General features: G+C 46.5%; 2 protein-coding genes across 2 annotated transcripts in view; one reads left to right on the plus strand and one right to left on the minus strand.

Annotated features, from left to right (window-relative positions):
* Window positions 1–12,591, plus strand: part of hs1bp3 (HCLS1 binding protein 3) — a 29,560-nt gene extending 16,969 nt beyond the window's left edge. The window contains exons 7-8 of the mRNA XM_079504225.1: window positions 9,487–9,628; window positions 11,881–12,591. Of these exons, the coding sequence (XP_079360351.1) occupies window positions 9,487–9,628; window positions 11,881–12,175 (437 nt within the window). The 3' untranslated portion in view covers window positions 12,176–12,591. The remainder of the gene's footprint in view (window positions 1–9,486; window positions 9,629–11,880) is intronic.
* Window positions 12,592–19,717: 7,126 nt separating this feature from the next.
* LOC306924274 (mitochondrial glutathione transporter SLC25A40-like) overlaps window positions 19,718–24,025 on the minus strand; it is a 48,515-nt gene continuing 44,207 nt past the window's right edge. Inside the window, exons 10-11 of the mRNA XM_079502723.1 lie at window positions 21,989–22,069; window positions 19,718–21,560 (exon numbers count right to left, since the gene is read on the minus strand). Coding sequence (XP_079358849.1) covers window positions 21,421–21,560; window positions 21,989–22,069 — 221 coding nt within the window. The 3' untranslated portion in view covers window positions 19,718–21,420. The remainder of the gene's footprint in view (window positions 21,561–21,988; window positions 22,070–24,025) is intronic.

The following is a 24,025-nucleotide window of genomic DNA, read 5'->3' on the forward strand; positions in this document are numbered from 1 at the left end:
TATTAAATATCTACTGAGGGAGCCTGTCTAAGGTTTATTAAATATCTACTGAGGGAGCCTGTCTAAGGTTTATTAAATATCTACTGAGGGAGCCTGTCTAAGGTTTATTAAATATCTACTGTCTGAGGTTTATTAAATATCTACTGAGGGAGCCTGTCTAAGGTTTATTAAATATCTACTGAGGGAGCCTGTCTAAGGTTTATTAAATATCTACTGAGGGAGCCTGTCTGAGGTTTATTAAATATCTACTGAGGGAGCCTGTCTGAGGTTTATTAAATATCTACTCTCTAAGGTTTATTAAATATCTACTGAGGGAGCCTGTCTAAGGTTTATTAAATATCTACTGAGGGAGCCTGTCTAAGGTTTATTAAATATCTACTGAGGGAGCCTGTCTGAGGTTTATTAAATATCTACTGAGGGAGCCTGTCTAAGGTTTATTAAATATCTACTGAGGGAGCCTGTCTAAGGTTTATTAAATATCTACTGTCTAAGGTTTATTAAATATCTACTGAGGGAGCCTGTCTAAGGTTTATTAAATATCTACTGTCTAAGGTTTATTAAATATCTACTGAGGGAGCCTGTCTAAGGTTTATTAAATATCTACTCTCTAAGGTTTATTAAATATCTACTGAGGGAGCCTGTCTAAGGTTTATTAAATATCTACTGAGGGAGCCTGTCTGAGGTTTAATAAATATCTACTGTCTAAGGTTTATTAAATATCTACTGAGGGAGCCTGTCTAAGGTTTATTAAATATCTACTCTCTAAGGTTTATTAAATATCTACTGAGGGAGCCTGTCTAAGGTTTATTAAATATCTACTGAGGGAGCCTGTCTGAGGTTTAATAAATATCTACTGTCTAAGGTTTATTAAATATCTACTGAGGGAGCCTGTCTAAGGTTTATTAAATATCTACTGAGGGAGCCTGTCTAAGGTTTATTAAATATCTACTCTCTAAGGTTTATTAAATATCTACTGAGGGAGCCTGTCTAAGGTTTATTAAATATCTACTCTCTAAGGTTTATTAAATATCTACTGAGGGAGCCTGTCTGAGGTTTATTAAATATCTACTGAGGGAGCCTGTCTGAGGTTTATTAAATATCTACTGAGGGAGCCTGTCTGAGGTTTATTAAATATCTACTGAGGGAGCCTGTCTGAGGTTTATTAAATATCTACTGTCTGAGGTTTATTAAATATCTACTGAGGGAGCCTGTCTAAGGTTTATTAAATATCTACTGTCTAAGGTTTATTAAATATCTACTGAGGGAGCCTGTCTGAGGTTTATTAAATATCTACTGAGGGAGCCTGTCTGAGGTTTATTAAATATCTACTGAGGGAGCCTGTCTAAGGTTTATTAAATATCTACTGAGGGAGCCTGTCTGAGGTTTAATAAATATCTACTGAGGGAGCCTGTCTAAGGTTTATTAAATATCTACTGAGGGAGCCTGTCTGAGGTTTAATAAATATCTACTGAGGGAGCCTGTCTAAGGTTTATTAAATATCTACTGTCTAAGGTTTATTAAATATCTACTGAGGGAGCCTGTCTGAGGTTTATTAAATATCTACTGAGGGAGCCTGTCTGAGGTTTATTAAATATCTACTGAGGGAGCCTGTCTGAGGTTTATTAAATATCTACTGAGGGAGCCTGTCTAAGGTTTATTAAATATCTACTGTCTAAGGTTTATTAAATATCTACTGAGGGAGCCTGTCTGAGGTTTATTAAATATCTACTGAGGGAGCCTGTCTGAGGTTTATTAAATATCTACTGAGGGAGCCTGTCTGAGGTTTATTAAATATCTACTGAGGGAGCCTGTCTAAGGTTTATTAAATATCTACTGTCTAAGGTTTATTAAATATCTACTGAGGGAGCCTGTCTGAGGTTTATTAAATATCTACTGAGGGAGCCTGTCTAAGGTTTATTAAATATCTACTAAGGGAGCCTGTCTAAGGTTTATTAAATATCTACTGAGGGAGCCTGTCTAAGGTTTATTAAATATCTACTGAGGGAGCCTGTCTGAGGTTTATTAAATATCTACTGAGGGAGCCTGTCTAAGGTTTATTAAATATCTACTGAGGGCGCCTGTCTGAGGTTTATTAAATATCTACTGAGGGAGCCTGTCTGAGGTTTATTAAATATCTACTGAGGGAGCCTGTCTAAGGTTTATTAAATATCTACTGAGGGAGCCTGTCTAAGGTTTATTAAATATCTACTGAGGGAGCCTGTCTAAGGTTTATTAAATATCTACTGAGGGAGCCTGTCTGAGGTTTATTAAATATCTACTGAGGGAGCCTGTCTGAGGTTTAATAAATATCTACTGAGGGAGCCTGTCTAAGGTTTATTAAATATCTACTGAGGGAGCCTGTCTGAGGTTTATTAAATATCTACTGAGGGAGCCTGTCTGAGGTTTATTAAATATCTACTGAGGGAGCCTGTCTGAGGTTTATTAAATATCTACTGAGGGAGCCTGTCTAAGGTTTATTAAATATCTACTGTCTAAGGTTTATTAAATATCTACTGAGGGAGCCTGTCTAAGGTTTATTAAATATCTACTGTCTAAGGTTTATTAAATATCTACTGAGGGAGCCTGTCTAAGGTTTATTAAATATCTACTCTCTAAGGTTTATTAAATATCTACTGAGGGAGCCTGTCTAAGGTTTATTAAATATCTACTGAGGGAGCCTGTCTGAGGTTTAATAAATATCTACTGAGGGAGCCTGTCTAAGGTTTATTAAATATCTACTGAGGGAGCCTGTCTGAGGTTTAATAAATATCTACTGAGGGAGCCTGTCTGAGGTTTATTAAATATCTACTGAGGGAGCCTGTCTGAGGTTTATTAAATATCTACTGAGGGAGCCTGTCTGAGGTTTAATAAATATCTACTGAGGGAGCCTGTCTGAGGTTTATTAAATATCTACTGAGGGAGCCTGTCTGAGGTTTAATAAATATCTACTGAGGGAGCCTGTCTGAGGTTTATTAAATATCTACTGAGGGAGCCTGTCTAAGGTTTAATAAATATCTACTGAGGGAGCCTGTCTGAGGTTTATTAAATATCTACTGAGGGAGCCTGTCTAAGGTTTATTAAATATCTACTGAGGGAGCCTGTCTGAGGTTTATTAAATATCTACTGAGGGAGCCTGTCTGAGGTTTATTAAATATCTACTGAGGGAGCCTGTCTGAGGTTTATTAAATATCTACTGAGGGAGCCTGTCTAAGGTTTATTAAATATCTACTGAGGGAGCCTGTCTAAGGTTTATTAAATATCTACTGAGGGAGCCTGTCTGAGGTTTAATAAATATCTACTGAGGGAGCCTGTCTGAGGTTTATTAAATATCTACTGAGGGAGCCTGTCTAAGGTTTATTAAATATCTACTGAGGGAGCCTGTCTGAGGTTTATTAAATATCTACTGAGGGAGCCTGTCTGAGGTTTATTAAATATCTACTGAGGGAGCCTGTCTAAGGTTTATTAAATATCTACTGAGGGAGCCTGTCTAAGGTTTATTAAATATCTACTGAGGGAGCCTGTCTGAGGTTTAATAAATATCTACTGAGGGAGCCTGTCTGAGGTTTATTAAATATCTACTGAGGGAGCCTGTCTAAGGTTTATTAAATATCTACTGAGGGAGCCTGTCTGAGGTTTATTAAATATCTACTGAGGGAGCCTGTCTGAGGTTTATTAAATATCTACTGAGGGAGCCTGTCTAAGGTTTATTAAATATCTACTGAGGGAGCCTGTCTAAGGTTTATTAAATATCTACTGAGGGAGCCTGTCTAAGGTTTATTAAATATCTACTCTCTAAGGTTTATTAAATATCTACTGAGGGAGCCTGTCTAAGGTTTATTAAATATCTACTCTCTAAGGTTTATTAAATATCTACTGAGGGAGCCTGTCTAAGGTTTATTAAATATCTACTGAGGGAGCCTGTCTAAGGTTTATTAAATATCTACTGAGGGAGCCTGTCTGAGGTTTAATAAATATCTACTGAGGGAGCCTGTCTAAGGTTTATTAAATATCTACTGAGGGAGCCTGTCTAAGGTTTATTAAATATCTACTGAGGGAGCCTGTCTAAGGTTTATTAAATATCTACTGAGGGAGCCTGTCTGAGGTTTATTAAATATCTACTGAGGGAGCCTGTCTGAGGTTTATTAAATATCTACTGAGGGAGCCTGTCTAAGGTTTATTAAATATCTACTGAGGGAGCCTGTCTGAGGTTTATTAAATATCTACTGAGGGAGCCTGTCTGAGGTTTATTAAATATCTACTGTTTAAGGTTTATTAAATATCTACTGAGGGAGCCTGTCTGAGGTTTATTAAATATCTACTGAGGGAGCCTGTCTGAGGTTTATTAAATATCTACTGAGGGAGCCTGTCTGAGGTTTATTAAATATCTACTGAGGGAGCCTGTCTAAGGTTTATTAAATATCTACTGAGGGAGCCTGTCTAAGGTTTATTAAATATCTACTGAGGGAGCCTGTCTGAGGTTTATTAAATATCTACTGAGGGAGCCTGTCTGAGGTTTATTAAATATCTACTGAGGGCGCCTGTCTGAGGTTTATTAAATATCTACTGAGGGAGCCTGTCTAAGGTTTATTAAATATCTACTGAGGGAGCCTGTCTAAGGTTTATTAAATATCTACTGTCTAAGGTTTATTAAATATCTACTGAGGGAGCCTGTCTAAGGTTTATTAAATATCTACTGAGGGAGCCTGTCTGAGGTTTATTAAATATCTACTGAGGGAGCCTGTCTGAGGTTTATTAAATATCTACTGAGGGAGCCTGTCTAAGGTTTATTAAATATCTACTGAGGGAGCCTGTCTAAGGTTTATTAAATATCTACTGAGGGAGCCTGTCTAAGGTTTATTAAATATCTACTGTCTAAGGTTTATTAAATATCTACTGAGGGAGCCTGTCTAAGGTTTATTAAATATCTACTGAGGGAGCCTGTCTGAGGTTTATTAAATATCTACTGAGGGAGCCTGTCTGAGGTTTAATAAATATCTACTGAGGGAGCCTGTCTGAGGTTTATTAAATATCTACTGAGGGAGCCTGTCTGAGGTTTATTAAATATCTACTGAGGGAGCCTGTCTAAGGTTTATTAAATATCTACTGAGGGAGCCTGTCTAAGGTTTATTAAATATCTACTGAGGGAGCCTGTCTGAGGTTTATTAAATATCTACTGAGGGAGCCTGTCTGAGGTTTATTAAATATCTACTGAGGGAGCCTGTCTGAGGTTTATTAAATATCTACTGAGGGAGCCTGTCTAAGGTTTATTAAATATCTACTGAGGGAGCCTGTCTAAGGTTTATTAAATATCTACTGAGGGAGCCTGTCTAAGGTTTATTAAATATCTACTGAGGGAGCCTGTCTAAGGTTTATTAAATATCTACTGTCTAAGGTTTATTAAATATCTACTGAGGGAGCCTGTCTGAGGTTTATTAAATATCTACTGAGGGAGCCCCCCCTTTTTTCCCTCACTGTATATGTTTCTTTTCCCTTTTTACCTCCATTATGATGAATTCCTGTACTGTTCTTTGTCTATATAGAAGTGTCTATTTGTACGTCTCTAAATGTTTTGATGAATTGAACATGGTGGACCCTGTTGTAAACAAGTGTAATGCTTAATTGGGTCGTCCACTCACAGTTAACAGCCTTTGTATTGAGTTTGTGCTTGAAATGTACTGTAATTCTGCAAACTGTTAATACAATTTTCAATCAATCAATCAATCAAAAAAGCCTGTCTACGGTTTATTCCAGGCCGCCGGGCCATGAAAGCAGAAGTCTAAACAGTCTTTTCAGAAGTCTAAATTTTAGACTTCTGAAAATAACAACTCTTCTACATTCTCTGATTTTTTTAGACTCTAAATGTATTCCAAAGTACAAAAAAAAGAGATTCCAGACATTCAAAAATGATACGAGTGATCTACAAGCTCACAACGCATTGTTGCATTGTGATCTACAAGCTCACAACGCATTGTTGCATTGTGATCCACCCCCCCCCCCGATCACGGTTTTGTTTTATTTTATGATTTATCTTTTATAGAACATGTTTCTGCCACAACAGTATTATAGTAGTGTATTATAGTAGTGTTTCTGCCAACAGTACGACATACAAAGGCTCAATTTATGTAATTTAGAATAGATACCATTTAATGTAGACTTACTGTATATCACTCTATAGTGTATACGCACAGTTTCATTATAGATATTCCAGATGTTAGGTTCTTAGCTTACGTATGCTTCATGATGCCGGAATGTAGACGGCACCCGGGTGAGCAGTGTGGGTTAGCGCCCCCATGAGGAGGTGAGCAGTGTGGGTTAGCGCCCCCATGAGGAGTTGAGCAGTGTGGGTTAGCGCCCCCATGAGGAGGTGAGCAGTGTGGGTTAGCGCCCCCATGAGGAGGTGAGCAGTGTGGGTTAGCGCCCCCATGAGGAGGTGAGCAGTGTGGGTTAGCGCCCCCATGAGGAGTTGAGCAGTGTGGGTTAGCGCCCCCATGAGGAGGTGAGCAGTATGGGTTAGCGCCCCAGCCTGTGTCCTCCAGGGGGAGCAGTATGGGTTAGCGCCCCAGCCTGTGTCCTCCAGGGGGAGCAGTATGGGTTAGCGCCCCAGCCTGTGTCCTCCAGCGGGAGCAGTATGGGTTGGCGCCCCAGCCTGTGTCCTCCAGGGGGAGCAGTATGGGTTAGCGCCCCAGCCTGTGTCCTCCAGGGGGAGCAGTATGGGTTAGCGCCCCAGCCTGTGTCCTCCAGGGGGAGCAGTATGGGTTAGCGCCCCAGCCTGTGTCCTCCAGGGGGAGCAGTATGGGTTAGCGCCCCAGCCTGTGTCCTCCAGGGGGAGCAGTATGGGTTAGCGCCCCAGCCTGTGTCCTCCAGGGGGAGCAGTATGGGTTAGCGCCCCAGCCTGTGTCCTCCAGGGGGAGCAGTATGGGTTAGCGCCCCAGCCTGTGTCCTCCAGGGGGAGCAGTATGGGTTAGCGCCCCAGCCTGTGTCCTCCAGGGGGAGCAGTATGGGTTAGCGCCCCAGCCTGTGTCCTCCAGGGGGAGCAGTATGGGTTAGCGCCCCAGCCTGTGTCCTCCAGGGGGAGCAGTATGGGTTAGCGCCCCAGCCTGTGTCCTCCAGGGGGAGCAGTGTGGGTTAGCGCCCCAGCCTGTGTCCTCCAGGGGGAGCAGTATGGGTTAGCGCCCCAGCCTGTGTCCTCCAGGGGGAGCAGTATGGGTTAGCGCCCCAGCCTGTGTCCTCCAGGGGGAGCAGTATGGGTTAGCGCCCCAGCCTGTGTCCTCCAGGGGGAGCAGTATGGGTTAGCGCCCCAGCCTGTGTCCTCCAGGGGGAGCAGTATGGGTTAGCGCCCCAGCCTGTGTCCTCCAGGGGGAGCAGTATGGGTTAGGGCCCCAGCCTGTGTCCTCCAGGGGGAGCAGTATGGGTTAGCGCCCCAGCCTGTGTCCTCCAGGGGGAGCAGTATGGGTTAGCGCCCCAGCCTGTGTCCTCCAGGGGGAGCAGTATGGGTTAGGGCCCCAGCCTGTGTCCTCCAGGGGGAGCAGTATGGGTTAGCGCCCCAGCCTGTGTCCTCCAGGGGGAGCAGTATGGGTTAGGGCCCCAGCCTGTGTCCTCCAGGGGGAGCAGTATGGGTTAGCGCCCCAGCCTGTGTCCTCCAGGGGGAGCAGTATGGGTTAGGGCCCCAGCCTGTGTCCTCCAGGGGGAGCAGTATGGGTTAGCGCCCCAGCCTGTGTCCTCCAGGGGGAGCAGTATGGGTTAGGGCCCCAGCCTGTGTCCTCCAGGGGGAGCAGTATGGGTTAGCGCCCCAGCCTGTGTCCTCCAGGGGGAGCAGTATGGGTTAGCGCCCCAGCCTGTGTCCTCCAGGGGGAGCAGTATGGGTTAGGGCCCCAGCCTGTGTCCTCCAGGGGGAGCAGTATGGGTTAGCGCCCCAGCCTGTGTCCTCCAGGGGGAGCAGTATGGGTTAGCGCCCCAGCCTGTGTCCTCCAGGGGGAGCAGTGTGGGTTAGGGCCCCAGCCTGTGTCCTCCAGGGGGAGCAGTATGGGTTAGCGCCCCAGCCTGTGTCCTCCAGGGGGAGCAGTATGGGTTAGCGCCCCAGCCTGTGTCCTCCAGGGGGAGCAGTGTGGGTTAGCGCCCCAGCCTGTGTCCTCCAGGGGGAGCAGTATGGGTTAGCGCCCCAGCCTGTGTCCTCCAGGGGGAGCAGTATGGGTTAGCGCCCCAGCCTGTGTCCTCCAGGGGGAGCAGTATGGGTTAGCGCCCCAGCCTGTGTCCTCCAGGGGGAGCAGTATGGGTTAGGGCCCCAGCCTGTGTCCTCCAGGGGGAGCAGTATGGGTTAGCGCCCCAGCCTGTGTCCTCCAGGGGGAGCAGTATGGGTTAGCGCCCCAGCCTGTGTCCTCCAGGGGGAGCAGTATGGGTTAGCGCCCCAGCCTGTGTCCTCCAGGGGGAGCAGTATGGGTTAGCGCCCCAGCCTGTGTCCTCCAGGGGGAGCAGTATGGGTTAGCGCCCCAGCCTGTGTCCTCCAGGGGGAGCAGTATGGGTTAGCGCCCCAGCCTGTGTCCTCCAGGGGGAGCAGTATGGGTTAGCGCCCCAGCCTGTGTCCTCCAGGGGGAGCAGTATGGGTTAGCGCCCCAGCCTGTGTCCTCCAGGGGGAGCAGTATGGGTTAGCGCCCCAGCCTGTGTCCTCCAGGGGGAGCAGTATGGGTTAGCGCCCCAGCCTGTGTCCTCCAGGGGGAGCAGTATGGGTTAGCGCCCCAGCCTGTGTCCTCCAGGGGGAGCAGTATGGGTTAGCGCCCCAGCCTGTGTCCTCCAGGGGGAGCAGTATGGGTTAGCGCCCCAGCCTGTGTCCTCCAGGGGGAGCAGTATGGGTTAGCGCCCCAGCCTGTGTCCTCCAGGGGGAGCAGTATGGGTTAGCGCCCCAGCCTGTGTCCTCCAGGGGGAGCAGTATGGGTTAGCGCCCCAGCCTGTGTCCTCCAGGGGGAGCAGTATGGGTTAGCGCCCCAGCCTGTGTCCTCCGTGAGGAGGAAGCCCAACAAACCCTCGGCGAGGCCTTTAAGCAGCACCACCATGCGGAACCATTGTTTCTCGAGAATCCACCACTCCTGAATGAAGTGTCTGGTGCAACACAGGAGTCAACCCACACAGCCTAGTCCTTCCACGCGCCAGAAGCGTACCTCCCAGTCCCAGCAGAGTAGTTCAGGAGCAACGGATTGTGTGGCCCTGGTCTTTCCCTAAATGGGACAGATCGAGGTTATAGCTACTGGGACGTAAGTCGGGACTTGATCAACCCTGGCTGGGTCACCCGAGTGAGGGTTATATGATGTTTGCGAGACCCGAAACCCCGATGACCTCGGGATACATCACTGAGGATACGTCCCAGGTGCATCATGGGATACATCACTGAGGATACGTCCCAGGTGCATCCATGCGATGCATTTTTGTTTTAATGATGACTATTTTTTTAATGTATTACCATGTGTTGTTCTTGCTTACTGTGAATGGTAACAGGTGACGTGAAGCTGTTTGAGGCTCCAGACCTTGGTGGGACGGTGAACCTGGGAGACTCGTCCTTGCTGCTGCCCACAGCGTACGAGAAGCCTGGGCTGTCTGCTAGCTCCGGGCTGGACGAGGACATGGAGCAACTGTTCAGGTTAGTAAGAGAAACCTGTGAAAATCTGGGAACTAAATCGTTAGCAAGAAATGTCTTCACCAATACGTTTCTAAAGGTGTCTAATAACATGTACTAAAAGTTTGAAATTCAACTCCTGTGGGAAATTTGAGTTATTAGCATAATATGTGACCATCCAATCCAATCCAACTTTATTTATAGAGCACATTTAAAACAACAAAGTTGACCAAAGTGCTTTACAATTAGGCAAAGCAGTAATAAAACATAATACAATACAGTAATAAAAACATATACAATAAAATCAAACACTCAGGAGTACACATTATTCACGGTTTAAAAGCCAGGGAATAGAAATGATGTGTTTTAAAAACAGGTAGTGTTGGAGCCAGCCTGACAGGAAGGAAAAACACTCCTTGGGAGCCGTCGTCACAAATTTGACGAGGTCAGCACATTTGGTCTCTTATAGAGCAGAGCGGTCTGTTATAGAGCAGAGCGGTCTGTTATAGAGCAGAGCGGTCTGTTATAGAGCGGTTTGTTATAGAGCAGAGCGGTCTGTTATAGAGCAGAGCGCTCTGTTATAGAGCGGTCTGTTATAGAGCGGTCTGTTATAGAGCGGTCTGTTATAGAGCAGAGCGGTCTGTTATAGAGCAGAGCGGTCTGTTATAGAGCAGAGCGGTCTGTTATAGAGCAGAGTGGTCTGTTATAGAGCAGAGTGGTCTGTTATAGAGCAGAGTGGTCTGTTATAGAGCAGAGTGGTCTGTTATAGAGCAGAGCGGTCTGTTATAGAGCAGAGCGGTCTGTTATAGAGCAGAGCGGTCTGTTATAGAGCGGTCTGTTATAGAGCAGAGCGGTCTGTTATAGAGCGGTCTGTTATAGAGTGGTCTGTTATAGAGCGGTCTGTTATAGAGCGGTCTGTTATAGAGCGGTCTGTTATAGAGCAGAGCGGTCTGTTATAGAGCAGAGCGGTCTGTTATAGAGCAGAGCGGTCTGTTATAGAGCAGAGCGGTCTGTTATAGAGCGGTCTGTTATAGAGCAGAGCGGTCTGTTATAGAGTGGTCTGTTATAGAGTGGTCTGTTATAGAGCGGTCTGTTATAGAGCAGAGCGGTCTGTTATAGAGCAGAGCGGTCTGTTATAGAGCAGAGCGGTCTGTTATCAAGAAATAACACAACACTGCTGAATTCAGCGATTGACCAATCAGAATCAAGCGTTCAACCAAGCCATGTAATAGAGAAAAATAAAATCCCATGACTGATTTTTATTATTATTGTTTTGTTTTTTCTTTGTTGGGCCAAGTCCTAAAAATGTGTGAAACGCAGCTATAGAGTGGATGGACCGACACATCCGGGTTCTAGTTCTCATATCGTTGTTCCCAGCCCAGCCCAGCTCCTAATCCAGACAACAGTCTTGTCAAAACTTGACTATTGTAACTCCCTCCTTACTGGCCCACCGGCATGTGCACTTAAGCCTCTCCAACTGATCCAAAATGCCGCAGCTCGCTTGGTTTTCAACCAGCCACAATTCTCACACGTCTCCCCCCTTCTGCGCTCCCTCCATTGGCTCCCGGTCGCTGCCCGCACAGAATACAAAACTCTGATGCTGGCATTCAAAGCAACCAAAGGCATGGCCCCCCCATATCTCACAAGTATGATCGTACCCTACAAACCCTCCCGCGCACTCAGATCAGCCAACGCAGGGAAGCTGGAGGTACCTTCACTAAAAACGCCGGGACAACGCTCCACACGTCCCAAACTCTTCTCCCTTCTGGCTCCAAAACTATGGAATGCACTTGCTATTACAATCAGAACTGCAGCCTCACTCCCAATCTTCCACCGAAGTCTGAAAACCCACCTTTTCAGACTCCACCATGGCCCGTAGCACTTGCCCTAGCCTATCCTCTTAGATAGCACTTTATGTAGACTTAGATAGTATTTTAAACAGACTCATAGCATGTTACGTAGACAGCACTAGAATCGCTTTGTATGTAGTCATAGCACTTTATAGTACACATGTATAATATATAATATAGTATAGTATGTATAGTTTACATATATAGTTTCATGATATAGATTCTCCACTGTTACGTTCTTAGCTTACCGGTGCGCATGTCTCATGATAACTACTTTTATATATGTAATGTTTTGCCTTGCTTTTTGTTATTGCTTAATGTAAATCGCTCTGGATTAAGAGCGTCTGATAAATGCCTACATTGTAAATTCCCTCTTTGGACTCCTCTGGACTCCTCTGCAGTTCATGAATCATGTACCTTTTGCAGGGTTGAGGACGACTTCGCCAAGCTCCTTCAGTTGACCAAACGGCAGAAGGACAAGCCTGCCCTCGCCCCGAAACGCCAGGACAAGCCTGCCCTCGCCCCGAAGCGCCAGGACAAGCCTGCGCTCGCCCCGAAACCGGGCCAGAAAGCCTGCTCCGTGGTCCCGGAGGGAGGCGGGTCTCTGGGGAAGCCAGCCGTAGCCGTGGAGCAGCTGAAGGACCAGATGGACATCTTCAAGTACATCCAACAACAAAACCAATCGGCCGAAAACCACGACGACGACGACCTGTTCCAATAGAAGTCCCTGTGGAAATGTTTACCCGTTTAGGGCGCAGCATCACCTGCTCTTCATTTGGCCATAATTATGCACACGGCGGCCATCTTGACAGCAATAAGGTGCTAACAAGGTGCAACGTCCCCTTGACAGCCCATCTGATTGTATTAAACAACGTCAAACTCACCAACATTGCAGCTGTACGGAAAGCTTGAACTTTCAACTTTCAATCTGCAAAGTGTTTGTTTCATAAAAATCCACATGTTATGAGCTACTTCCTGTCATGTCATGAGCTACTTCCTGTCATGTTATGAGCTACTTCCTGTCATGTTATGAGCTATGTCCTGTCAAGAAATACCTTGCAGGTGATTAGTTTGGAAGCGCTTGTTTGATGTCACCCAACGGCCCATGCGTAACCATAAGGCAGGAGGCCGCAGGATGGTTGCTTTACAGACAACGAGCGCTTCCAAACTCTGGACACGTAGAACAATAATCCATGAAGAACGTTTGTATCGTTTACATTTAGAGATGTCCCGATACTGCTTCGGTATCAGAAATGTATCAGATCGGCCCTTATTTGGTCATATCGGTATCGGTGAATATGCCAGTCTAACCAGTGATCCCACACAGGGGTAAGGAAGGGGTTGACACTATGCCAGTCTAACCAGCGATCCGACACAGTGGTAAGGGGTCGACACTATGCCAGTCTAACCAGTGATCCCACACAGGGGTAAGGGGTTGTCACTATGCCAGTCTAACCAGTGATCCCACACAGGGGTAAGGGGTTGACACTATACCAGTCTAACCAGCGATCCGACACAGGGGTAAGGGGTTGTCACTATGCCAGTCTAACCAGTGATCCCACACAGGGGTAAGGGGTCGACACTATGCCAGTCTAACCAGCGATCCGACACAGACAGGGGTAAGGGGTTGTCACTATGCCAGTCTAACCAGTGATCCGACACAGGGGTAAGGGGTTGTCACTATGCCAGTCTAACCAGTGATCCCACACAGGGGTAAGGGGTTGTCACTATGCCAGTCTAACCAGTGATCCCACACAGGGGTAAGGGGTCGACACTATGCCAGACCAGTGATCCCACACAGGGGTAAGGGGTCGACACTATGCCAGTCTAACCAGTGATCCCACACAGGGGTAAGGGGTCAACACTATGCCAGTCTAACCAGTGATCCCACACAGGGGTAAGGGGTCGACACTATGCCAGTCTAACCAGCGATCCCACACAGGGGTAAGGAAGGGGTTGACACTATGGCAGGTAAATAAAATGTTGGGGTGAAGTATATAAACTACAAAGGAGAGACTGCTTTTCTCACTCTATAGCCCATAAACAGACGTTAAATACTTAGACTAAAAAACACTCAGGCAAAAATACGGAGAAGTTCTGCAGACAGATAGATGGATGAAGAAGCACAGGCAATGGGCCTATAGCCCACCCGCCTGGCGGCGTGTGAGCCACTGACTAACACAGATAGGCATTTTAGTAGAGTCCTATACAGAGACAACAACAGATGCAAAGGTGGTCTCAGGTTACCCCACCCCCCTGAAGTCTAAAGTGGTCAACATTGTCCAAATTGTCTCCATATATGGTCACCAGGAAGCAAGCCCAGGAAGAACAGTAGGTGTCCTGGTCTGCTATCAGCAAGCTGATCTATTAGCATACAACCCCCCCAGTACCAAATGGTTGGTCAAGCCCTATTCTGAAATTCCTAGCCTCTGTGTCCTGACATGTTTGCACTGCTGAAAGACAATGTAATGTCACACTATACTAAACAGTTGTTTAAGCTATATTAGTGTTAATATACATCAGGGGCATGTGGAGTTGGCTTTAGAGTTGCCCCAAACTGCAAGTGCACATTTGAGTGAGGAGTCTGCTATAAACACAACACCAGATATATAGCTAGATAGCTATAAACACAACACCAGATATATAGCTAGATAGCTATAAACACAACAGATATATAGCTAGATAGCTATAAACACAACACCAGCTATATAGCTAGATAGCTATAAACACAACACCAGATATATAGCTAGATAGCTATAAAGACAACACCAGATATATAGCTAGATAGCTATAAACACAACACCAGGGGCCCGTTCCACAAAACTTGGATTAGAGATTAAACCGGGATTTAACAGATATCCTGGTTTAATATATCCTGGATCAGCGATTAACCGGTTTCATGAAAGCTGGTTAATCTTGCCAGATTAATTTGGCCAGTTAACCTGGATATGTTGAGGCTTGATTCAGTTTCATGAAAGCAATGCCACACTAGTTACCATGGAAACTCAAACTAATGCTGTGGACTTAACCTGCTCCGGACCAGGCTAACAGCAGGTTTAACCTAATCCTGATGTCTTTACTGTTCATTAACCAGTCAATCTGATCACAAACCAATGATTTTTTCCACACTTATTCAATTATTATGGGTTTATGTTGCCTTGTTTTAATCGGTCTGCATTAAAGGACTAATTTAAGCACTATATACAAAATCAAAGAACCAAAATATATAGGCTGCACAACCTCATCATGACAGCTTGTGAGCTTGTAGATCAGCTACTTTTGGTGAATGTTCCACCAGAATAGGTTTGCTGTGGTGCAAGTGGTAAAGAAGAATTATTACATTATATTATAAATTATTATTTTTTTTAATTTGTAAAGGTGAAAACGTTACTAAATATTACCATTACTCATTGTGAATACCAAACGACTCGCCCCCTTTACCAACTGTTAACTACTTAATGTAGTTAACAGTTCATTTAGTATTTGCCTCCCTCTCTGAAATCTGAAATTATCTTGTATACAGAATTATTTGATTGTATAGTAGACTGTGTGTGTGTGTGTGTGTGTGTGTGTGTGTGTGTCATGGCTGAACAGCCTCTCTTACAGCCTTACAGTGGATGGCTGAACAGCCTCTCTTACAGCCTTACAGTGGATGGCTGAACAGCCTCTCTTACAGCCTCTTACAGTGGATGGCTGAACAGCCTCTCTTACAGCCTTACAGTGGATGGCTGAACAGCCTCTCTTACAGCCTTACAGTGGATGGCTGAACAGCCTCTCTTACAGCCTTACAGTGGATGGCTGAACAGCCTCTCTTACAGCCTTACAGTGGATGGCTGAACAGCCTCTCTTACAGCCTCTTACAGTGGATGGCTGAACAGCCTCTCTTACAGCCTTACAGTGGATGGCTGAACAGCCTCTCTTACAGCCTTACAGTGGATGGCTGAACAGCCTCTCTTACAGCCTCTTACAGTGGATGGCTGAACAGCCTCTCTTACAGCCTAACAGTGGATGGCTGAACAGCCTCTCTTACAGCCTCTTACAGTGGATGGCTGAACAGCCTCTCTTACAGCCTCTTACAGTGGATGGCTGAACAGCCTCTCTTACAGCCTTACAGTGGATGGCTGAACAGCCTCTCTTACAGCCTTACAGTGGATGGCTGAACAGCCTCTCTTACAGCCTTACAGTGGATGGCTGAACAGCCTCTCTTACAGCCTTACAGTGGATGGCTGAACAGCCTCTCTTACAGCCTTACAGTGGATGGCTGAACAGCCTCTCTTACAGCCTCTTACAGTGGATGGCTGAACAGCCTCTCTTACAGCCTTACAGTGGATGGCTGAACAGCCTCTCTTACAGCCTCTTACAGTGGATGGCTGAACAGCCTCTCTTACAGCCTTACAGTGGATGGCTGAACAGCCTCTCTTACAGCCTCTTACAGTGGATGGCTGAACAGCCTCTCTTACAGCCTCTTACAGTGGATGGCTGAACAGCCTCTCTTACAGCCTTACAGTGTATGGCTGAACAGCCTCTCTTACAGCCTTACAGTGGATGGCTGAACAGCCTCTCTTACAGCCTCTTACAGTGGATGGCTGAACAGCCTCTCTTACAGCCTTACAGTGGATGGCTGAACAGCCTCTCTTACAGCCTTACAGTGGATGGCTGAACAGCCTCTCTTACAGCCTAACAGTGGATGGCTGAACAGCCTCTCTTACAGCCTTACAGTCTACGGCTGAACAGCCTCTCTTACAGCCTTACAGTGGATGGCTGAACAGCCTCTCTTACAGCCTTACAGTGTACGGCTGAACAGCCTCTCTTACAGCCTTACAGTGGATGGCTGAACAGCCTCTCTTACAGCCTTACAGTGTATGGCTGAACAGCCTCTCTTACAGCCTTACAGTGGATGGCTGAACAGCCTCTCTTACAGCCTTACAGTGGATGGCTGAACAGCCTCTCTTACAGCCTTACAGTGGATGGCTGAACAGCCTCTCTTACAGCCTCTTACAGTGGATGGCTGAACAGCCTCTCTTACAGCCTTACAGTGGATGGCTGAACAGCCTCTCTTACAGCCTAACAGTGGATGGCTGAACAGCCTCTCTTACAGCCTCTTACAGTGGATGGCTGAACAGCCTCTCTTACAGCCTCTTACAGTGGATGGCTGAACAGCCTCTCTTACAGCCTTACAGTGGATGGCTGAACAGCCTCTCTTACAGCCTTACAGTGGATGGCTGAACAGCCTCTCTTACAGCCTTACAGTGGATGGCTGAACAGCCTCTCTTACAGCCTTACAGTGGATGGCTGAACAGCCTCTCTTACAGCCTCTTACAGTGGATGGCTGAACAGCCTCTCTTACAGCCTCTTACAGTGGATGGCTGAACAGCCTCTCTTACAGCCTCTTACAGTGGATGGCTGAACAGCCTCTCTTACAGCCTCTTACAGTGGATGGCTGAACAGCCTCTCTTACAGCCTTACAGTGGATGGCTGAACAGCCTCTCTTACAGCCTCTTACAGTGGATGGCTGAACAGCCTCTCTTACAGCCTCTTACAGTGGATGGCTGAACAGCCTCTCTTACAGCCTTACAGTGGATGGCTGAACAGCCTCTCTTACAGCCTCTTACAGTGGATGGCTGAACAGCCTCTCTTACAGCCTAACAGTGGATGGCTGAACAGCCTCTCTTACAGCCTTACAGTGGATGGCTGAACAGCCTCTCTTACAGCCTTACAGTGGATGGCTGAACAGCCTCTCTTACAGCCTTACAGTGGATGGCTGAACAGCCTCTCTTACAGCCTCTTACAGTGGATGGCTGAACAGCCTCTCTTACAGCCTTACAGTGGATGGCTGAACAGCCTCTCTTACAGCCTCTTACAGTGTATGGCTGAACAGCCTCTCTTACAGCCTCTTACAGCCTTACAGTGGATGGCTGAACAGCCTCTCTTACAGCCTCTTACAGTGGATGGCTGAACAGCCTCTCTTACAGCCTTACAGTGGATGGCTGAACAGCCTCTCTTACAGCCTTACAGTGGATGTCTGAACAGCCTCTCTTACAGCCTTACAGTGGATGTCTGAACAGCCTCTCTTACAGCCTCTTACAGTGGATGGCTGAACAGCCTCTCTTACAGCCTAACAGTGGATGGCTGAACAGCCTCTCTTACAGCCTAACAGTGGATGGCTGAACAGCCTCTCTTACAGCCTCTTACAGTGGATGGCTGAACAGCCTCTCTTACAGCCTTACAGTGGATGGCTGAACAGCCTCTCTTACAGCCTTACAGTGGATGGCTGAACAGCCTCTCTTACAGTGGATGGCTGAACAGCCTCTCTTACAGCCTTACAGTGGATGGCTGAACAGCCTCTCTTACAGCCTCTTACAGTGGATGGCTGAACAGCCTCTCTTACAGCCTTACAGTGGATGGCTGAACAGCCTCTCTTACAGCCTTACAGTGGATGGCTGAACAGCCTCTCTTACAGCCTTACAGTGGATGGCTGAACAGCCTCTCTTACAGCCTTACAGTGGATGGCTGAACAGCCTCTCTTACAGCCTCTTACAGTGGATGGCTGAACAGCCTCTCTTACAGCCTTACAGTGGATGGCTGAACAGCCTCTCTTACAGCCTTACAGTGGATGGCTGAACAGCCTCTCTTACAGCCTTACAGTGGATGGCTGAACAGCCTCTCTTACAGCCTCTTACAGTGGATGGCTGAACAGCCTCTCTTACAGCCTCTTACAGTGGATGGCTGAACAGCCTCTCTTACAGCCTTACAGTGGATGGCTGAACAGCCTCTCTTACAGCCTTACAGTGGATGGCTGAACAGCCTCTCTTACAGCCTTACAGTGGATGGCTGAACAGCCTCTCTTACAGCCTCTTACAGTGGATGGCTGAACAGCCTCTCTTACAGCCTTACAGTGGATGGCTGAACAGCCTCTCTTACAGCCTAACAGTGGATGGCTGAACAGCCTCTCTTACAGCCTCTTACAGTGGATGGCTGAACAGCCTCTCTTACAGCCTTACAGTGGATGGCTGAACAGCCTCTCTTACAGCCTTACAGTGTATGGCTGAACAGCCTCTCTTACAGCCTCTTACAGTGGATGGCTGAACAGCCTCTCTTACAGCCTTACAGTGGATGGCTGAACAGCCTCTCTTACAGCCTCTTACAGTGGATGGCTGAACAGCCTCTCTTACAGCCTTACAGTGGATGGCTGAACAGCCTCTCTTACAGCCTTACAGTGGATGGCTGAACAGCCTCTCTTACAGCCTTACAGTGGATGGCTGAACAGCCTCTCTTACAGCCTCTTACAGTGGATGGCTGAACAGCCTCTCTTACAGCCTTACAGTGGATGGCTGAACAGCCTCTCTTACAGCCTTACAGTGGATGGCTGAACAGCCTCTCTTACAGCCTTACAGTGGATGGCTGAACAGCCTCTCTTACAGCCTCTTACAGTGGATGGCTGAACAGCCTCTCTTACAGCCTCTTACAGTGGATGGCTGAACAGCCTCTCTTACAGCCTTACAGTGGATGGCTGAACAGCCTCTCTTACAGCCTCTTACAGTGGATGGCTGAACAGCCTCTCTTACAGCCTCTTACAGTGGATGGCTGAACAGCCTCTCTTACAGCCTTACAGTGGATGGCTGAACAGCCTCTCTTACAGCCTTACAGTGGATGGCTGAACAGCCTCTCTTACAGCCTTACAGTGGATGGCTGAACAGCCTCTCTTACAGCCTTACAGTGGATGGCTGAACAGCCTCTCTTACAGCCTCTTACAGTGGATGGCTGAACAGCCTCTCTTACAGCCTTACAGTGGATGGCTGAACAGCCTCTCTTACAGCCTTACAGTGGATGGCTGAACAGCCTCTCTTACAGCCTTACAGTGGATGGCTGAACAGCCTCTCTTACAGCCTCTTACAGTGGATGGCTGAACAGCCTCTCTTACAGCCTCTTACAGTGGATGGCTGAACAGCCTCTCTTACAGCCTTACAGTGGATGGCTGAACAGCCTCTCTTACAGCCTCTTACAGTGGATGGCTGACTGGCAATAATAATAATAATATATCTTTTTTTATTAACCTCGCGTCGGCTGATGACATTGTTCGTAAACTCACGCTAATAGTAATCGAGACATAATGGTGCAAAAATACGTGTTTAATGTAAGGTTCAAACCTGTCACAAATGGATTGACAGCCAAGCGGTTTAGCCCATCAAGCTATCTGACTTTCCATATCGTAGACAATAGGTAGGGGAATGACTGACACCAATGAACATCGTGCAGAAAAAAAAAAAAAGAACGACACCTAATCGATATAGACGTCATATTTACTGAACGGGATTGTGGCCTTAACCATTTCTCACAGAAAATATAATCAAAACACATCATAATGCCTACAATATTGTAAAATATTGCATATTGCGCTGAGAATAAAAGTTATGCATCAATGGGGTTTGCACAGCGCACTGCAGGAAAACGGACCAGTCACGTGACCTCTCTGATCAAAGGAATCTAATCTTATGATAGAGCCGACTGAATGATGTTCAACGGAGTAGGTGGCATACCATGAAGAACAAGCCCTTATCATACCATGAAGAACAAGCCCTTATCAAGCGAAATGATCCGAAACAATCGTACTGATCCGAACTGATAACTGCGGTCTTGTCCATTGATACCAGTCGAAGCGGGTGGGCCGGAGGTCCAGTTGATCTAAGCGGGTGGGCCGGAGGTCCAGTTGATCTAACTGGGAAGTTCAGCTGTTACAACAATCATGACAGAATCACCACAGGTTGACATTGTTCAAGTACAGTAGTGTACAGTATTGTACAGTATTGTACAGTATTGTACAGTATTGTACAGTATTGTACAGTAGTGTAAAGTAGTGTACAGTATTGTACAGTAGTGTACAGTAGTGTACAGTAGTGTACAGTATTGTACAGTATTGTACAGTAGTGTACAGTATTGTACAGTATTGTACAGTAGTGTACAGTAGTGTACAGTATTGTACAGTAGTGTACAGTATTGTACAGTAGTAGTGTACAGAACCATATATTGTCATCTGTCATTCTCTGTAGCATGGTGCAGTGGACCCATGGTCCTCTCCTGGTGGTCAGGTGGTGTCTGTAGGGTGGTGAGGTGGACCCATGGTCCTCTCCTGGGGGTCAGGTGGTGTCTGTAGGGTGGTGAGGTGGACCCATGGTCCTCTCCTGGGGGTAAGGTGGTGTCTGTAGGGTGGTGCAGTGGACCCATGGTCCTCTCCTGGGGGTCAGGTGGTGTCTGTAGGGTGGTGAGGTGGACCCATGGTCCTCTCCTGGGGGTCAGGTGGTGTCTGTAGGGTGGTGAGGTGGACCCATGGTCCTCTCCTGGGGGTAAGGTGGTGTCTGTAGGGTGGTGCAGTGGACCCGTGGTCCTCTCCTGGGGGTCAGGTGGTGTCTGTAGGGTGGTGCAGTGGACCCATGGTCCTCTCCTGGTGGTCAGGTGGTGTCTGTAGGGTGGTGAGGTGGACCCATGGTCCTCTCCTGGGGGTCAGGTGGTGTCTGTAGGGTGGTGAGGTGGACCCATGGTCCTCTCCTGGTGGTCAGGTGGTGTCTGTAGGGTGGTGAGGTGGACCCATGGTCCTCTCCTGGTGGTCAGGTGGTGTCTGTAGGGTGGTGAGGTGGACCCATGGTCCTCTCCTGGGGGTAAGGTGGTGTCTGTAGGGTGGTGCAGTGGACCCATGGTCCTCTCCTGGTGGTCAGGTGGTGTCTGTAGGGTGGTGAGGTGGACCCATGGTCCTCTCCTGGTGGTCAGGTGGTGTCTGTAGGGTGGTGAGGTGGACCCATGGTCCTCTCCTGGGGGTAAGGTGGTGTCTGTAGAGTGGTGCAGTGGACCCATGGTCCTCTCCTGGTGGTCAGGTGGTGTCTGTAGGGTGGTGAGGTGGACCCATGGTCCTCTCCTGGGGGTAAGGTGGTGTCTGTAGGGTGGTGAGGTGGACCCATGGTCCTCTCCTGGGGGTCAGGTGGTGTCTGTAGGGTGGTGAGGTGGACCCATGGTCCTCTCCTGGTTGAGTCTCCTGAAGAAGGCCTTTCCAAACTCGTAGGTGCTGATCATGATGGCACACGCCGGGGCCACTTTGATCAGCCTGGGCAGGAAGCCTGGATGGGTGGACAGACAGACAGACAGACAGACAGACAGACAGACAGACAGACAGACAGACAGACAGACAGACAGACAGACAGACGGACGCATTAACAACATGAAGTCTGGATGGGTGGACAGACAGACATACAGACAGACAGACGGACAGACAGACAGACGGACGCATTAACAACATGAAGTCTGGATGGGTGGACAGACAGACATACAGACAGACAGACAGACAGACAGACAGACAGACAGACAGACAGACAGACAGACAGATTAACAACATGAAGTCTGGATGGGTGGACAGACAGACAGACAGACAGACAGACAGACAGACAGACAGACAGACATACAGACAGACACATTAACAACATTAAGTCTGGATGGGTGGACAGACAGACAGACGGACGGACGGACGGATGGACGGACGGAGTGGTACCTGTGAAGAGTCCTCTGACACCGTCCTCGGTTACGATCCTTCTCATCACACTGAGGGTGGAGGACGAGACCTGGGATGACACTGACACGCACACACACACACGCACGCACACACACACACATCAATTTACAATTTACAATTTAGGCATTTAGCAGACGCTCTTAATCCAGAGCGACTTACAATAAGCAAGAACAAAAAGCATGGGAATACATCACATAAAAATGCATTTATCGCGAAACATGCGTAAGCTAAGAACGTGACTAGAACATATCTATATAATGACACTATACATATAAACTATAACTAGAACATATCTATATAATGACACTATACATATAAACTACACATATATGCTATACTATGCTGTACATATATACTATGAAGTGCTATGACTACATACAATGCACTTATTGTGCTGTCTACATGACATGCTATAAGTCTGTTTCAAATGCTATATAAGTCTAAGAAGTGCTGTCTAAGGGGGGGTAGGGTAAGTGCTATGGGCCATGATGGAGTCTGAAAAGGTGGGTTTTCAGACTACGGCGGAAGATCGGGAGTGACACATCACACTGAGGGTGGAGGACGAGACCTGGGACGACACTGACACGCAAGCACGCACACCTCTTTATCCTGTTTGTCCTCTTACGATTTAGTTCGGCCCCAACCCGTACACTCTGTATACTTCATGTTTAGAGACATTTAACCCTAACCCTACACTCTGTATACTTCATGTTTAGAGACATTTAACCCTAACCCTACACTCTGTATACTTCATGTTTAGAGACATTTAACCCCAACCCTACACTCTGTATACTTCATGTTTAGAGACATTTAACCCTAACCCTACACTCTGTATACTTCATGTTTAGAGACATTTAACCCTAACCCTACACTCTGTATACTTCATGTTTAGAGACATTTAACCCTAACCCTACACTCTGTATACTTCATGTTTAGAGACATTTAACCCTAACCCTACACTCTGTATACTTCATGTTTAGAGACATTTAACCCTAACCCTACACTCTGTATACTTCATGTTTAGAGACATTTAACCCTAACCCTACACTCTGTATACTTCATGTTTAGAGACATTTAACCCCAACCCTACACTCTGTATACTTCATGTTTAGAGACATTTAACCCCAACCCTACACTCTGTATACTTCATGTTTAGAGACATTTAACCCTAACCCTACACTCTGTATACTTCATGTTTAGAGACATTTAACCCTAACCCTACACTCTGTATACTTCATGTTTAGAGACATTTAACCCTAACCCTACACTCTGTATACTTCATGTTTAGAGACATTTAACCCTAACCCTACACTCTGTATACTTCATGTTTAGAGACATTTAACCCCAACCCTACACTCTGTATACTTCATGTTTAGAGACATTTAACCCTAACCCTACACTCTGTATACTTCATGTTTAGAGACATTTAACCCCAACCCTACACTCTGTATACTTCATGTTTAGAGACATTTAACCCTAACCCTACACTCTGTATACTTCATGTTTAGAGACATTTAACCCCAACCCTACACTCTGTATACTTCATGTTTAGAGACATTTAACCCTAACCCTACACTCTGTATACTTCATGTTTAGAGACATTTAACCCTAACCCTACACTCTGTATACTTCATGTTTAGAGACATTTAACCCTAACCCTACACTCTGTATACTTCATGTTTAGAGACATTTAACCCTAACCCTACACTCTGTATACTTCATGTTTAGAGACATTTAACCCCAACCCTACACTGTGTATACTTCATGTTTAGAGACATTTAACCCTAACCCTACACTCTGTATACTTCATGTTTAGAGACATTTAACCCCAACCCTACACTCTGTATACTTCATGTTTAGAGACATTTAACCCTAACCCTACACTCTGTATACTTCATGTTTAGAGACATTTAACCCTAACCCTACACTCTGTATACTTCATGTTTAGAGACATTTAACCCTAACCCTACACTCTGTATACTTCATGTTTAGAGACATTTAACCCCAACCCTACAC

This window comes from Electrona antarctica (assembly GCF_951216825.1).
Source record: "Electrona antarctica genome assembly, chromosome: 6".
Classification (NCBI taxonomy): domain Eukaryota; kingdom Metazoa; phylum Chordata; class Actinopteri; order Myctophiformes; family Myctophidae; genus Electrona; species Electrona antarctica.